The 17,589-nt window shown below is 36.5% G+C and overlaps 3 protein-coding genes across 7 annotated transcripts in view; all 3 read left to right on the top strand.

Annotated features, from left to right (window-relative positions):
* The window catches only part of traf2a (Tnf receptor-associated factor 2a), a 47,142-nt gene extending 32,023 nt beyond the window's left edge, over positions 1–15,119 (top strand). The window contains exon 11 of the mRNA XM_056257388.1: positions 14,102–15,119. Within this exon, the coding sequence (XP_056113363.1) occupies positions 14,102–14,290 (189 nt within the window). The 3' untranslated portion in view covers positions 14,291–15,119. The remainder of the gene's footprint in view (positions 1–14,101) is intronic.
* Positions 1–17,589, top strand: part of npdc1b (neural proliferation, differentiation and control, 1b) — a 122,317-nt gene that overhangs the window by 78,646 nt on the left and 26,082 nt on the right. The window lies entirely within an intron of this gene.
* Positions 16,865–17,589, top strand: part of tncb (tenascin Cb) — a 63,541-nt gene continuing 62,816 nt past the window's right edge. For all 5 annotated transcript variants that reach the window (XM_056257378.1, XM_056257383.1, XM_056257384.1 and 2 more), the window contains exon 1: positions 16,865–17,507. The gene's annotated coding sequence lies outside the window, so the exon portion shown is untranslated. The remainder of the gene's footprint in view (positions 17,508–17,589) is intronic.

A 17,589-nucleotide genomic window follows, 5' to 3' on the forward strand; every position in this document is an offset into this window, starting at 1 on the left:
AAATGCATTTATTTTATTTGTTAAAGCTTTATTATAACATCTGTAAAGTTGTTCTAGTCATTTGCATGGTTATTTAGGCATTGTGTTGTCAATGCAATTAAGCCATAAAACTGGATATATCTTTACACAGAAAAGTAAGCTTTTCTGCTTTTCCTCCCATACACTAATATCATTATGCCACAAGTGATCTGGACTGATCTTAATATGTATTGAATTTGGAATATTCTTTTAAAGTTAATGCTAATCAGGTCCTTCATTTCGCCTTGTGTCAAAGTAGTTTTGAAACCAAGGCACGTCTGGTTCGCTTATTCGCAAACCCTATACTAATGTCTGTAGACATCTTGTTGAACTCTTAATTGGTGCCATGTGCACTGACCTGTGGCAGCAAGTGCCCCTGTTTTAGGTAGGATTGACCCTAAGAGGAAAGATAAACATTGAGGAAGGTCATAGATCTCCATTTCTGTTTCAATCCCCAACTGTCTTTTGGAATCCAGAGAAATGCATAGAGAAGTATTTCATCTTCCTTTCACCTAAAGACTTCTCTTCTACAAGTTAACAGCTTCCCGAGCCAGGTTTAACTGCCAGACCACTGGGTAAATCTGCTGGCTAAATATTAAAATATGGATAGCCCCTAGAATAAATGGACTGACTGAACTGACTAAATCTAAAGATGTTTGTAATATAAAAGGATTTCAACACCATTATCACGTAGTTGACATTGTGTCAGAAAACCTTGATAAATGTAGGTGAACTGCGTTATTTTCCATCTGTCTGCAATGCACCTGGATAAAGTTAAGCCTGTGAAATTATTGTCCATTTACCCCTTAACTACTTGAAACTTGATCATTTCCAGATGTCACTATACTGTTCTAGCCCTGAGCTACAGCAACTTGAATGCAAATCACATATTTCAATGCACAGTATTTTTTGTTAGTTATCCTGAAATAATTTCCTTGAAGAATTATCCGAGGGGATTTGTGACTTTACTCTTGAAGATGATGGATAACAGCTTATTTTCCCTTTTCTATAGAATGACAGTTGTGACAGTATGTCTTTGTAATCCATCCACGGTGAGATGATGTCCTTATAAGAGGACACAAGCAGAGAAAGATGCATATCAACGTGATCTCATTATTAGGTACATTATTAACATATGCCTATCTAAAACATAGGCGTTTAAAGCTGCAGTCTGCAGTTTTTCCTCTTTGTCGCCATGTCTGTTCGAAATCTGCAATTGCAGTCATTCGTGGAATTATCAACTTTACGTGAGTTGTGCCTCGTCATGGCACAGCGCGGATGAATCCAATGTTTTGAGGAGAATGTGCAGCTGTCAGTCGCCGCGCCGGTGTGGAAACTGGCATTAAGAATCTCAGATTCTACTTTTTGGAAGTATGACCAACATAAGAATTTTCACCCTAAAATTTCATCTGAACAAGTAACATCCACTTTTGTTCTTCTGACCAACTAACTGAAAAAAGGGATTGCAGTAAATCGCGCTGATGAAATCTAACGATCGTTTATCATATCACGTAAAACTTTGTTATACTTTGTTCTCAAATTGTTAATGTTAACAACATCAGCATTGCTTGACTACATTTAAAGCCCTTCAGATATTTATCCTTGTTTTCGCATGGCCCGGTTGCAGTCTCTTTTTCAAAACTCTCAGTCCAAAGACTTTTGCATTTTACAACGGGTGAATCTCTAGTTGTCACTGGTGATTGTCGTTTGAACCTTTCTGGATCCGCCATCAAATTAATAAGTTTAGTTATATCAAGTGCTGTTTGAAAAGGCTATAAATCTCCACCTCCAGCGTCCTCACACGCTATAGCCGAGAACCTTCTTTATGTGTACAGATGTGACGTAGTGACGCAAAGACATGCTCAAATTTCCCGCGGAAATCCACCAGTACCACTGGAATTAAAAACATTATTACAAGCTTACCGCTTTGAATCGAGCTAAGGCAAGCAGAGAGTTTTGAACACTGGCTGGTTATGTACTTGCTCAAAAAATTATTTTGGATCATTTTTAACCCAAAAAAGTTACGGACTGCAGCTTTAAGCAATAAATATACAAATTCATTATAATATTGAATTCATGGAATTAAAATGTTGTATTTGATAGTATAGAATGTTTATAATAATATATTGTAACAAATTATTGTCACTGTACATTTATCTGCCAATAGGCTACAAAAGTTTTAGGCATTATAGGCATTCAAAAGTTTGGGGTCAGTAAGATTTTAACGTTTTTGATATACGTCTCTGAAGGCTGCATAAATTCTGTAATTAAAAGTGCAGTAAAAAGTTATATTGTAAAAATATTATTAAAATAACTGTTCTATTTTAATATATTTTAAAATGTAATTTATACCAGTGATGGTAAAGCTGATTTTTCAGCAGCCATTATTCATCTTCAGTGTCACATGATCCTTCAGAAATCATTCTAATATTCTGATGTGCTGCTTCGTATTATCAGTGTTGAAAATTAGTACTTTTATGAAACTATGCATATAGTATGTAAATACTTGTATTTTTTAGATGCTGTCAATATATCTTTATAACATGTTTCAGCGTACATATCCAAACATGCAAAAATGTACATGTAAACATTATATACAGTACAAATAATCCTGAATCAGGCTAGACATTTTTTTTTTTACATCAAATAGCACAAATGTCACTTTTTATAATGGCAAATCCAATTCTGTCTGAATCAGAAGGAATGTTTTGGTTCAATATTGAGAATCCACTAGAGACGTCATTAGACTCAGTCTACAATGAGGATGGGGTTTCAGCAGCAGTCCACACCAGTAGAATCGATTAACTTTCACAGTGCTCGTTCACTACAAAACAAATCATTCCTATACAACATCTACTCGTTTGTTTCTGTCTATCTTTTTTTTCTTCAATCGCTTCCTTTCTGAAAGCAGTCTATGGCTCCAGGCCTGAGCTTTTAAAAGCTCTCAAATCTGGAGCAGGAACACTCCAGCTGGGTCACGTTATTGGTGCGCTTCCCATTTTTCAAAAAATCCTAAAATCTGTCCTTTGATGTTAGCATTAGATTGGCACATTGGCCACGGGACATGGTCCTCGGGATATAATTCATGTTATTATAATGCGACAAATAGCTCAATTACCTTGAGTATTTCTTATTTGTTCAATCAAATACTTTGGTTAATTAATTCTAACGCACTTTTAATAATGTTATGTTTCGGATTCAAATTTTGAGAAATTTTTAAATAAAACCATTCACAGAAAATGAAATTCGAAATCAGACTTCCCGTCTCTTTAGTTAAATTCAGTCTCAAGTTTGTCCACCAAATGTGAATAGAGAGCCTGTAAGGAAGCCTTTGTGTATGCCCTGAAATAATGAAAAACCGATGCTTAAAATCAGCTGAGCAGTGATGTCACTGGGGAAGCCCTGACCTCAGACAAAGCCCGAGGAGGGGACCCCAGCCGCCTGGAACAGGGCACTATTGTCCTTATGCCACTCTATCGAGACTTTCTCAAGTGTCCAATGCTTTCATTTAGATTGTGTTGGTGCTTTTTAGATGAGTCAGTTTTTCTGTGGTATTGGCTTCTACTTTTCCACAGACAGTTTACTTTAGAACTTTGTATGGGAGAATGAATGAACAGACTATGAGTAAGGCGCAACAGAAGTCATAAAAAAGAGAGTTATAAGAGAGGAAGAGACAGCTGTGTTTCCTGCAGTTTCTGTTGCTACTGATTGGGACACATTCCAATGCTACTCTGGTCCTGTGATTAGAACCAAAAAGGCAGTTGAGAATAAATCACCTGGCCTTGGCTTCTGATACAGTTCAGATGACAAGCCCTCAGTCTCTGCTTCATTCATGTGTATCTTTCCCCCAAGCAATAAAATATATTGTATATACATTTTAATGTAGAAAGCATTTTGATTTTCTCTCAGCCTTCATTGCCAGTTATGTAACAGTGTTTGGATACTTAGTTCACCAACACAATGTTCCAGGTTGCTTTCAGGTGCAATAACAGAAAATGTCTCTCCTCTTGGCATCGTGGCAATGCACATGGAGGCTCGCTTTACAGGATATAAGACAATATTCTGAATCTCAAAATGAATTCTAAGATAGAAGGATAGAATAGAATCCATCAGAAACAAATGCCAAAAATCACTTTTGTAATTGAGAGAGATAGCAGGAAATGGGCAGTCATCTACTGTAGTTATTGGATGGTTAAAAAAAGGTGCAATACTGTTACAAATTTTTGGGCCGGTAAGATTTATTTATTAAGGATGCATTAAATTGATCAAAAGCAACATTAAAGACTTACACTGTTGCAAAAAATAAATGCTGTTATTTTTAACTTTCTATTTATCAAAGTATCAAAGTTTTTTTTACGTTTTCAGCAAAAATATTAAGCAGCACAACTGTTTTCAGCATTGAAATATTTCTTGAGCAGCAAATGATTTCTGAAGGATCATGTGACACTTAAGACTGGGGTAATGGCTGCTAAATATTATGTTTTCCCATCACAGGAATAAAAGACATGTTAAATATATTCAAAAGAAAACAGTTATTTAAAATTTTAATAGTATTTCACAGTATTATTATTTTTACAGTGTTTTTGATCAACATGAAATCAATCTCACCAATTCCAAATATTTGAACTGTATGTATTTTATTCTAACTTTACTATCACAGTTTAAAGGGATAGTTTGCCCCAGAATTAAAATTATGTAATTTATCCAGCCCTCATGTAATTTTTAACCATTTAAGTGTTTAAGAATGGAGTTTTTCTTCTCCTTTGAGCACTGTAGGAAAAATGTTGTGTATCGTGGTGGGCCGTTCTTTTCTATTCAAATGCAATGAATGGAGACTGAACTTTTCAAGCCGGAAAAACACCATAAAAGTATCCTAAAATATAGTCATTGTGAAACCATATGATAGTTTTTTTATGAGAAACCAGCCTTAGTTTATTGTGTTCCATGAAAGGATGAGAGTCATATGGGTTGGTAACAACATTTTTGGGTGAACTATCCTTTAGGGAATGTTGAAGTCGAGATCAGCTCATTCAAGTCAAGATCAAGACCGAGACCATGAGATCTGAGTTGGTTTAAGACCATATATTCATGGCCTTGGTCTTGTCATGGACTCGAACCTCTTGTGGTACTGGTCTTGACTCAAATAAGCTAGTCTCAACTACAACTCTGCCCTTAGGTAATGTCACACTGTGCTTCATACTACTTTAAGTATGAATGCCATGGCTGTTACAGCAGAAGGTGGGAAGAACTTCAGGACAATGACAGTGACAGAAGCTAATCACATTAGTCAAAATCCAGAAGAGAGAGAGAGACAGACAGACAAAGGAAGGTAAACCTGGTTCCAATTATCAGAGTATTATTGACACTTATGTAAAAGGATTCTTCTATATGTAAGTGTTTCGTCATTATAGGTGTGATGCATTTACTGGAATATTTCTTTTCATTTCCAGTGAACACTTCTGTTGTTTACTGTTCTTTTTCAATGCTAACGTGATTATGCACAGTTCTGTTGAACTGCTGAAGGATTGTAAAGACAGATTGTGAATAGATTCTTGTCATGAGATTGGAGACTTTTTTTCCCCAGACACTCATGATAATATGCGTACTCATTACAATATACATACTTCTCATTAAGTTTTTGCAATAGGTCTGACATTTTGTTATCAGCATGAATGGATTAGTTGACTTTGAATTGAAAAGACTGATTTGACACTTCTAGCCCAAACTCTATCATCCATTAGTATGAGTGTGAATGTGTCCATATGCTCTTCTACAACCTGCACTGTATGTGCTCTATGTTTGGCTCTTCTGCACACTGATATCATTAATCTGTCTTCAGCTTTCATTGAAATCAGTGTTCACTCAATCAATAGCATGTTTCGTTTACACTGGAGGATGGCTTTAATGATGATCTCAGCCGTGATGATCCTTAGACACATGACTTGTGTATTGGTTTTGCCCATGCGTCTCCCCATTTGGAAAAACCCTGCAACCCAGAACAAACAATTATAGAGAATCTTTGTTGAGCTGTTAGAGATGTGGGCCGACAGGGAAGAGATGTCACCAATGGAGTCGCAGAATGTTGCTGGCAATTACAATGAAACTGGGTCATTCCCCACGGCTAGTTCAATACATAATTACACAGAAATGCCTCGATCCAGCCTCTATTCTTACTGGCTCTGCGGCACACTCATCTAGGAGTCATGCCTGGAGTGAGAACATTTCGGAGAGGTCCAGCTGTGCGTGTGCTCAGGGATGATTTTCACTTGAAGTATCTCTGCCCAATTATGGGCCATTTAGCTTCATTGCATTAACTTCTGGAGTTCCCTTTATCTCTGCCAAGGCACGAAGGCCTGGGTTAGGTTTTATTCTAATGAATAAATTATTGTGAGATGCAGACCTTTTTTTGCAGAAATCAAACACGTTTTAGAGAGCTCTTTTGCAGAAGATAAGTGCGGTAAACTGTGCCACTTTTTACTTACCCTACTAGGCAAGGAAAAATTAAATGGAGGTCCACTATAAACTATTTATATGTCGTAGACCTCCATTTCATTTTACAACTAATTATATTTTCAGGGTGCCTGCTATCAACTGAAATAAAAAAGGCCATTTAAATGGGGTAAGTTGTATCATTGGGGAATGATTTACATTTCAAAAAACAATGATCTCATTTGTGCATAGAGTGTGATTCTAGCAAAGTGTGATACTATATTATACATTTGCATAGACACTGAAACTTGCATCGTTAATGTATCGACAGCATCTAAAATCTAATACTTTTACATATTACAATTTTGGAAATGAACGAATTTATAAATATTTTTTAACATTGAATTTGTGAAATGAATATTCAATTCAATTCAATTCAAATTTATTTGTATAGCGCTTTTCACAATACATATTGTTTCAAAGCAGCTTTACAGAATATGTTGATTTCAATGTATTTATTCAATGAGATTAATTAAATGTTAAATAAATGTGATGACATTGAACTTATTTGCCTAATTTGACATTTAAAACCATTTTTTTTTTTGTTCTGTGTAATTGGCATATTCAGCTCATTTCAAAGGATTCTATTCACCCAAGCTGAATCGTTAAAATGAATGAAAATCATTTCAAAATGATCACTTAATTATGATTATTTTAAATAAAATTGTTTTTGCTTTTTATATATTGTTGAGAAATGGTTAGGTTTAGATCAGAGTGGGGTGTGCATACATAAATACTTTTACATTTTAGATGCTGTCAATGCGTCTATATTGTACATTTGTTATGATATGAAATGAAAAATAACATAAATTAGATTAAAGGAAGTTTAGTAATACATAATCCAAATTCTAAAATCTTGACGTTTTGCTAGATTTAAAAAAAAAATATATAAACCACTAAGGAACAGGTTAATATTCAGAATATTTTAATGTAGTGAAATAATGGTCAGCATTTTATAAAAGTATTTATAACAATATGTCATGCTTTTGTTACAAAATGTACAACAAAACGTACTACCACAATTTGAGTCACTGGCACACTTACCTCAAGACATAAGGACTCTAATTGTACCTTGAGACAGGCAGCTATGATTTCTCTACCTGGGAAATATGAGAAACGCCATCTGGTTTGTGTATCCTTTGACCTTTGATCTGTTTTCGAAGCACACATCTTTTAGGATTCAAGCTCTTAAACTCACTTCCTTTTCCATCGTCTAACAAGAGTCATAACATCTTCCAATGATTAAAAATCTCTCCCAAACACAGCAATGCCATTGGTAGCAGAAGCTGCAAACATTTATCTGAAGCAGATGTGGCTCTAGGCTTAATTATCTTTATTGATCATTATGTAAAAAGAACCCCTGCAGAGTAAAGAAAACCAACTTGAGATGGTTTTCGTGTCTACCTTTAGTTTAAATGTTATCTCTGCTAAAACCAGAGTAAACTTAAAAGCCCAACATATTAAAAAAATGTGTTTAACCTTACACAAGAGTACACTCTATGGGATGAACACGTGTATCAGTTTATCGGATGGGTACTTTTACTCAACAACATAAAAAATAGCTTTCAACACAATTTCTTCCAATAATTAAGGTACCTCCCTCTGAATAAACCCCTTATCAACACTGACTGGGTTGCTAGTAAATGTTTTAATGAATGGTCAATCCAATAATCCGTTTTATTTTGATCTCTCTTGTTATATAAATCACAAGTTTCATCATAAAAGTATCAATGTCTAAGATCTGGTGAAGGAGATTTCAAGAATACCCAAAAAAGAGACATTCTATAAAGAGATTCCAACAAAAGTTCAGAAATAAACTCACAAATCAGTATAGATGATGGTATATAAACAGCTGCTTTCCTAGATCATATTGCCAATTCTTCCAGCATCCCTCATTCACCTCAGCAGTCCCGTTTCTTGATGGAAGAGGAAGTGAGTTTAAGTTATGTCAGATGTTTGAGCCCATTCATTATTAAAAGCAAGTTAAACTTTTCTACAGTTTTTCATATCTGTTTCATACATTGTGAACTCTTAAATTTAAGTTTCATTTAAAAATGCTAATATAAACTGTAAAAACATTTTTTGTTAAAGTACTTGTGCTGTCTTAAAATGTTACGTTTAGTTAACTTGAAATGTGAAGTTGTACTAAGTGGCAACTCGGATATTTGAGTTGACTAAACTTTACTTGTATTTACACACAGATACCAGTAAGGGACATAGAAAGTTACGTAACTGTATGTGCATGTCTGCATGATCACAAACCTTTGTAGATGTTCTGTAAACTCCAGCCTCAGGAAGTACAACAGCAGCAACAAAATATTTCATATTTATTTCATGTGTTCTAGCTCAAGCACACCTGGTGCAACTAATGAAGCCCTTGATTAGTTGCTTGAGACCACACCTGTTTTGCAGATTTGTGCTGTTGTGAGGGATTCTATTCAGGGGGTTGAATAATTTTGAGACTGCAGAAGTCATTAAAAGTTGCATTTTTAGTTGAATTTGGGGAAACCACTTGAAACCTTTGTTGTGTTTAGCTATTTCAATTACTTTGTTAGATATGTTCATTGCAAACAGCTGAAAGTCTGTACATTTTGCCAATTAACCTGGTTTGCAATGGGGGTTGAATCATTTCGATTACACCTTGCATGATTCATTTAAATACTCGCCTGCCATACATTTTGCATCTGAAAGGAACACTACAAATTATGCAATAAGGTCAGCCGCAAAAATAACCCTGTCCACGCCTTTTCAGCTCTATTTTTTCACTGCGTGTCTTTAGAAAATCCTGACAGGATTTAAATCCCCTATTTTTTTAAGGCTTGCTAGCGGAAGCTGTTAGTAAATCTGGCCCTAGTATTGGATATTTTAAGTACAAATTGTTTTGAGGTTATAAATGGCTAAACATGGAAAGAATTGTGACTGAGAGCTTTCCCAGCACTAATTACTGTAAGATAGCTGACATATGACTGACAGCCTGAGTTCAGAGGTGTTTGTGGTAATTGATAGCCCATTGTGAAGTGGCACCGCCTCTCTGAGGTGACTGACTGAGTCCAGAGTCAGCGGATGATAAAATCTGTATGGACTGTGAGGCGTGAGGTTAGCCGCACTCTCCTGAGGGTCTTACAGGGCAATCAGAAGCTGAAAGTGGAGGGGCTGATCTCTCGGGAGCTCCAATTTCCACGTGTACACAGTGCCTCTATTGAGCCCAATATCCACCAAAGCACTACAAGCTCTCTTCAATGCAGCAAAAGCAAGATGGATTGCAGTGTTTCATCAAAGAAAATTATCATTTGAGTGTGTTTAGCTTAGTTGGACATGGTTTGAAATTTATAGGAAAAAAGTTTGGCTGGGAATTATAGGCCAGAGTGACAGTAATGCCTCAGACAGAGTGGTTTGAATGTCTGTTCAAAGCTTTCCATTTGGACAAATTATTTAGCCTTTTCTAAGAACCCATTTTTTCTTAAAAATCACTTAACATTTTCATTCTTAGAGCTATTCTGAAAAGAGAGTTTTATTGTAATATATCAGATGACAATGTTGATGGCAGATAGTTTGGTAGCACTTTTCCTTACATTGTTCATGTTACATTCTTGGGCCGGTAAGATTGATTTTGTAATGATTTTGAAAGTCTCTTATGCTCACCAAGGCTGCATTTATTTGATCAAAAATTCTGTAAAAACAGTATTATTGTGAAATATTATTACAATTTAAAATAATTGTTTTGAATTTGAATATATTTTAAAATGTAATTTATTCCTGTGATGACAAAGCTTAATTTTCAGCAGCCTTTACTCCAGTGTCACATTATCCTTCAGAAATCATTCCAATATGTTGATGCGGCTCAAGAAACATTTCTTATTATTATCAACGTTGAAAACAGTTGTGCTGTATTTTTATTGAAACAATTTTTTTCAGGATTCTTTGATGAATAGTAAGTTCAAAAGAACAACATTTATTTGAAATATAATTATTTTATAACATTATAAATGTCTTTTACATGTCACTTTATGAATTTATATTCTTGCTGAATACAAGTATTATTATTACTATTATTTGTATCATACTGGCCCAAAACTTTTGATAGAGGGTGATCGAGAATGATAAAAAAAAAAAATTCTCTGTAAATAATTCAACATTTTTAGTCATAGTGTTAAATTAGTCATTAGTGTTATAAAATAACATAATCACTGAAATGTAATTTAGTTCCAAATCAATTTGTTACATAATACCACCAAATAGAGGAGTGGAGCTTGCGGTGTAAAATGTTTTTCTACTGAGACAGACCATTTATTATTACCTCTGCATCCATGGGAAACGCTTTAGGGATTTTCTTTGAGCACAGAAGCGAGAGGGAGTTTTATTCAGCTTGATCTCTAAAAGGAAAATTCAGGAGGTCTCACCAGGGAAAAGGATACTTCCTCCAGGTCTGCAGAGTTCACTCAGGGATGTTCTTGTAGTCTGTACTTGACAGCAGAGCAAGCTTGTCTGCTGATGAGGAAACCAGATTACCTCAAAAATGTTGTGCAAGGAGTAAGAAAGATATTAATGGATAATTCATACTCATTTTATAGATGCTCCCCAAAGTGAACGAAATCATATACAATTGCTTAAAATGGATCTTCATTTAGTCATTTAGCCATCAAATTGGCAGATATACCTAGATAGTATAATGGCTAATGTAGACATATACATGTTGGATACTGGTTGTAGACATATAATGTTGGTCAGAACAGACATTTATCAGTGCTATGGAAACTATTTCTTATTTTTGGACATCATAGTTCAGTATTGCCCAAGTACACAATATCTTTCCTTTCACAGCAGATGGTGGCTCTTGAGTTATGATAATGTCTACTCCTTTGTGAGAGTCAGATGCTGCTGTTAAGAACTGTGAGCAAAAGATGGTTTTGTGACATTTACTGTATGTTCCAACCCATTGACTTTGTCTAGTTCATATCTAGTTCATATCAATGTGGATCTGGCAGTCGTACCGAGGGTTTTCTTTTTCTGAGGAGGAGGTAAAGGGAGTCAGTGCCACCTCAAAATAATTTAGATGAGAAAAGATGCAACATTATAAAAACGCTACAAAATATATGATCATAGAGTGTGTGAATGTAATTTGCCTCCTTTGAGCTCATTGAGATTCTAATCATGCAATAAATTTGAAGGGGATATTTGCTGAATGGGTCAAACTGGTAGAAATGGACAGAGTAATTACGGACTAAGTAATTACTCACCCACTCAGATATCACCAGTTTTTGTCACAGCTGTATGAATTTGCTTGACATTATATGGTGATGTGTACGTGAATTAACCCCTCAAAACTAGAGGACTTTGCTGGATAGGGTTAATTAGTGTAATTATTTCCCTTCAGCCAGTAAAGCTCTGGACAGTCTCTGCATTGGCTACGGGGTAAGATTGTTAAAAGGGGAGAAAAAAATACACAGATGGAATTATTATTATTGCAGGGTGGATGTCATAGCAACAAAGCAAGAGACTGAAAAACAAAAACTCCCTCAATATTTAAAGCTAATTTCTATCTATCTACTGTGTGTGTGTGTGTACAGTTGTAATCGAAATTATGCACGTTTGCAATGAACAAATCAAACAAAGCGTTTTCCCCAATTTCAGCTGAAAATGCAACTTTTATTGACTTCTGCTGTCTCAAAATTATTCAACCCCTTCATGGCAAGCATCTTTAGTACTTAGTAGAGCACCCTTTTGCTGTTATGAACTGCTAAAAACGAGATGTATAACCAGACACCAGCTTCTGGCAGTGTTTCTGAGAAATCTTAGCCCATTCCTCATGAGCAATGGCCTCCAGTTCAGTAATATTCTTGGATTTGCGTTTTGCAAGCGCCTTCTTCAAATCCGACCAGAGAGTTTCTATTGGGTTCAAGTCAGGTGACTGTGATGGCCACTGTAGAATCTTCCAGAACTACTTCTGCACCCAAGCCATGGTGGAATTTGAGATATGCTTGGACTCATTGTCTTGTTGGAAGGTCCAATGACTCCCAAGCTTCAGCTTCCTCACTGGCATGACGTTTTCACCTAGGATTTCCTCTTGTGCTTTTGGGTCAGTAGTGGTGTACGTCTGGGAGTTCTGGCATGGAAACCGCATGCGTTTAGTACACGCCTTACTATTCAAGATGAAACCTCAGTGCCTGTTGCCACCATGTCTTGCTGCAGGTCTTTTGCAGTCACTCGAGGGTTTTTCTCTAACCGACTCTTTTTCTCCGTCTCAGAAATCTTGTAGCTTTCTTTTTCTGCCCCGTCCAGGTAGAGTAAACACTGTTCTTTTAACTTTGTTTTTGCGAACTATATGCTGCCAACAGCAACGGTGTCTCTAGAAACATTTAGGGCCTTCGCTGTTTTTGTGTATCCTGTTCCTTGTTTGTGAAGTGCGATGATATCTTCTCTTAACTTTTTGGACCATTCTTTTGACTTAGCCATATTTCTAACATGCAGTCAAACGTGACACTCAACAAACCTACCCTGTTCAGATATTTCATGTGTTCTAGCTCAAGCACACCTGGTGCAACTAATGAAACCCTTGATTAGTTGCATCAGGTGTGCTTGAGACAACACCTGTTTTGCAGATTTGTGCTGTTGTGAGGGATTCTATTCAGGGGGTTGAATAATTTTGAGACTGCAGAAGTCATTAAAAGTTGCATTTTCAGTTAAATTTGGGGAAACCACTTGACACCTTTGTTGTGTTTAGCTATTTCAACTACTTTTGTTAGATATGTTCATTGCAAACAGCTAAAAGTCTGTACATTTTGCCAATTAACCTGGTTTGCAATGAGGGTTGAATAATTTCGATATATACATACACACTGATCAACCACAACATTAAAACAACTGACATGTGAAGTGAATAGCATTGATTACATCATTACAATGACACCTGTCAAGAGGTTGGATTTATTAAGCTTCAAGTAAACAGTCAGTTCTTGAATTCCATGTGTTAAAAAAAGGACAAATGGAAAAGCTAAAAGATCTGAGTGACTTTGACAAGGGCCAAATAGTGATGGCTAGAAGACAGGGTCAGAGCATCTCCAAAACGGCATCTTGTGGGCTGTTCCTGGTATGCAGTGGTTAGTACCTATTAAGTAGATTGTGTTTAACACACAAAAGAGTGATTATCAGTTCAACACACAGAGTTATACAAATTCTACTTGATTTTAAAAAAAACTGCGCTGGTATCGGATCGGTATCTGTATCGGTCGATACTCAGAATTTTTGGTATCGGATCGGATCGATTCTGAAAAAGATGGTATCGGTGCATCCCTAGTACCTACCAAAAATGGTGCAAGGAAGGACAACAGGTGAATTGGCGTCAGGGTCATGGGCGCCCAAGGCTTATTGATGCATTTGGGGAGAGAAGGCTAGTCCGTCTGGTCTGATCGCACAGAATAGCTACTGTAGCTCAAAATGTAGCAAAACTTAATGCAGCTCATAGAAAGGTGTCAGCAGGACACACAGTCTGTCAGCGTGCACATGATGACCTCTGTCCACCTCCAAAAGTGCCTGCAATGGAAACTTTGCAAAGAAGGTTGTCTGGTCTGATGAATCACATTTTCTTTTAGATCAGGTGGATGGCTGGGTGCGTGAGCGTGTTTACCTGGAGAAGAGATGGCAGCAGGATGCACTATGGGAAGAAGGCAGGCCGGCTGAGGCAGCGTTATGCTCTGGAAATTTTCTGCTGGAAAATCTTGGATCCTGGCATATGGATGGATGGATGGATGTTCATAAATGGTATCATTCTGTATCAGTATCATAAGCAATTAACTTTGATATACCCGAATCCAGTGATTTATAAACTTCTGTTAGTGGGCTATATTCAATAACATTCTCCCATAAATATGTTAGCACAATTTAGAGATGTCTAAATGAAATATGACCTCAGCAGGAAAAGTAATTAAAAACTCTGTGAGTGACATGAACAATAGAATGGCAATAATCTAATACACCTCCATAAAATGGGGGCCTAACTGACTTTGCATGATTCAGAAAAAGAAGTAGCGACCTAAATCTGAAACAATGAAAACAATTCAGTGAGACAAAATGTTACAGCTAATTTGAATTAGGCCTGTCTGCCCTCTGTTACACATTCATTTAATGACATTTCTCAATGAAAAGCTGAAATTGAACAGGATTGAATTTCCCTTCATGCTGTGATTACAATGGGATGATCAAGGGTGAGAGAAGCCATGAATATGATTCCCAGTGGACTATAGAGTGAATCTCCCCCTTTCTATCTGCTCTCAGACCTTAATGATCCTCAATCAGTTTAGTCGTACCCTAGTCTCCAGATAAACACATTTCAGTAGCTCATTTACTTTCATGAGTTTCGGAGATAGGCCTCGCTCTTTGCAGCCGTCACTCCTGATTTTTCCATATTGCGCTGACACTCTGTCCAACATTATAGAGCATGGGGCTTCATGCGTCTATACAGGTGCAAAATCTGGTCTTATTGCCATAAATAAGCTGAAGGATTGTGGGTGCATGTGCATTTGCATGCTTTAACCTCATATCCTATAAACATCTATAACCTCTAGAGCTTGTGCCCTCTGTTCCCTTGGCAACCAAATATAAAATCTCAGAAAGGATAAGAAAAATGGCATGCACTGGCCAAGGGAGGGATGCTTTATGAGTTTTGGTTGGGTGCATTTGAACAAAGACAGAAATCTGGTCCTTTTTCACAGGGTGGAAAAAAATAACCCTTGACGGTAATACAAGCTGGGCCCCTTCAGATAAGAACCTTCCCCTGTGGTTCAGTGATAGCAGTTTATTAGAATTCTATGTTACTCCTCAGAGTCGAAGTAGGTTGGTAAGGCTTTGAGAAAAGACAGACAAGATAGACGTGATTTTAGTGCTGATACAGGAGATTGAAAAACAAATGCATAATGGAATGTTACCGTCATGTAATTGCTGGTAATGGAAGCATGACAGAATAAAGACTAGGTTACCTTTGCCCGTGGCTAAAATTTGGCTTTGAAAGAAAATCTTTTCATTTTAAAAAGTTTTCATGGATGATATTCCATTTAGTAGTAAGATAAAACAAGGAATATGATCCATAAAGGCTTTGAATTTATTTGACTAATGGTAAACATTGTTGCCATTGCTCATGGAAAGCTTTGATCTTCTGATGGACATTTTTCAAAAAGGATTTTGGAAAAAAATTGTTTTACTCAAAGAATAAACTAAAGCCTCTTACCCCACATCAAGGGTATAGCTTGGGGAAACTGAGAAGCTTTGAAAACTGGTGTAATAGATATTTCCTCCAACACCGGCAGTGATGTATCTGTTGGTAAAGGTTGGTGAGATAATTGAAAAGCTCCATGCTTTACCAATTGAGCTATAGCAACATAAAATAGGAACTTTAGTAATAAAAGTAATTAGGTCAGTGATCATTCCTTTAATTTTTGAAGTTAAAGTAATCTCTATCTGATTTTTCTATGTATAATAAGAGAGGGGCGACTGTCATTCTGGATGTTCTCAGACAAAAATGTCAGAAGGGGTCTACAAGACCCCCGTGTTAAATTGTCATTCGCCTTGGGAGGGACATCATAAATTGTGCAACACTTTGATTTGGCTGGTTTCTCTTGGATCTGTCTCGAAACATGTGTAGGGAAGGGGACAGGTTATTTATTTTTACAAACAGCCATCTGTCGTGGCAGATTGCAAAATGGCTGCCCTCTAAATATGATTTGAATTCAGAGCAGGGCACAACCCCAAAGAACAACACACTGGGGCTTAAAAACTTTCCAGAATAACGTATTGGCCTAAATATAATTTGCATAGACATTTACATTTTGTATCTCTTGTCATATTGTCTAATACAACTCAGTTACAGTAAGCATATGTTTTATGATTGCCAATTTGATACTAGTACATCAACCAGATATTTTTTTCTGAGTGTAATTCATAATGGTTCCTTTCAGTTCATAGAATGGCTCCCAGGATTAACCCGGCCATTATTTGTCATGCAGTACTTTCATAAAGTTTTTAGAGGACAGCTCAATGAGGACAACTTTCATTAAAATTGAATTGCTAAGAATTGAAATGGATACATTTAATTTGGCCTCTACTGCACAATCATTACTAAAATGTTATCAGTGAGATTTTTCCACTGAATTAAAATACATAAGGCAAACCATGTTAACTGTGTAACTCTTATAGGTTATCATGGTGTGAAAATACATCAATGCAATACATCTTCATAAATATCTAATTAGAAGTAGGCAGTCTAATACACTTTACATTCTTTTATTCAATGTGCAGCCATTCATTTTCATAAATGGTTGAAATCCAGAGATATGCTTGTATAAGATACTGTATTTTCATGAAATTTACAGGTTTATATGTGGACCTCACAAGTGAGAAAAGAAGGTTTGGATTACAGAGCTGTCAATCAATCACTCTGGTCTAGATATGGACCCACCAGGAAACGAGCAAACAGATGGCTTGGTGTCTTGAGAATGAAGCTTCCTCACCCACCCCCCACAAACCCCGAAAATAAACCATTGGTAAGATACTATAAGCTCCTTGGATTTGTTTAAACTCCTCATCCAGACTAATGGAGAATTCACCACAATTTACTGCTGGTTCTTAATCTTGTGCATTATCCATTCTGATTGATTCTCGCCTCGAGATTTTCAGGATTTTCTGATTGATTACATCACTTCTGGTGTGTAAGGATACAAAGCGATCCTTTTCGTATTTTGAAATTGCATTAAGCATATCATACGATTACAGACAAACAAAGGTATTTGACAAATATTTTGGTCTCATATTTGCAGATGGGTTGAGCTCTATTTTTGGGGTAGGCGTCTGATCCTGTGGGCCTAAAGCTGTTGAGGGGACTGGGGACTTATACTCAAGCAGGTGTCCCCACTGTCATCTGTCTCACTTCTCAGGGGAACCACCAGCAGATCAGCAGCAACCTTCTGACAATAGAAGACGAGCAATGATGAACTTTATTCTCATCTAAAAAGGTACATTTTATTACTATACTATGTGTTTTGTGGGAAACTGTGTTTGATTTGTATTATTGCCCTTAGAATTCAATGCATTCAC

Source organism: Rhinichthys klamathensis, unplaced genomic scaffold, assembly GCF_029890125.1.
Source record: "Rhinichthys klamathensis goyatoka isolate OS25496 unplaced genomic scaffold, OSU_Roscu_1.1 h1tg000137l_1, whole genome shotgun sequence".
NCBI lineage: Eukaryota > Metazoa > Chordata > Actinopteri > Cypriniformes > Leuciscidae > Rhinichthys > Rhinichthys klamathensis.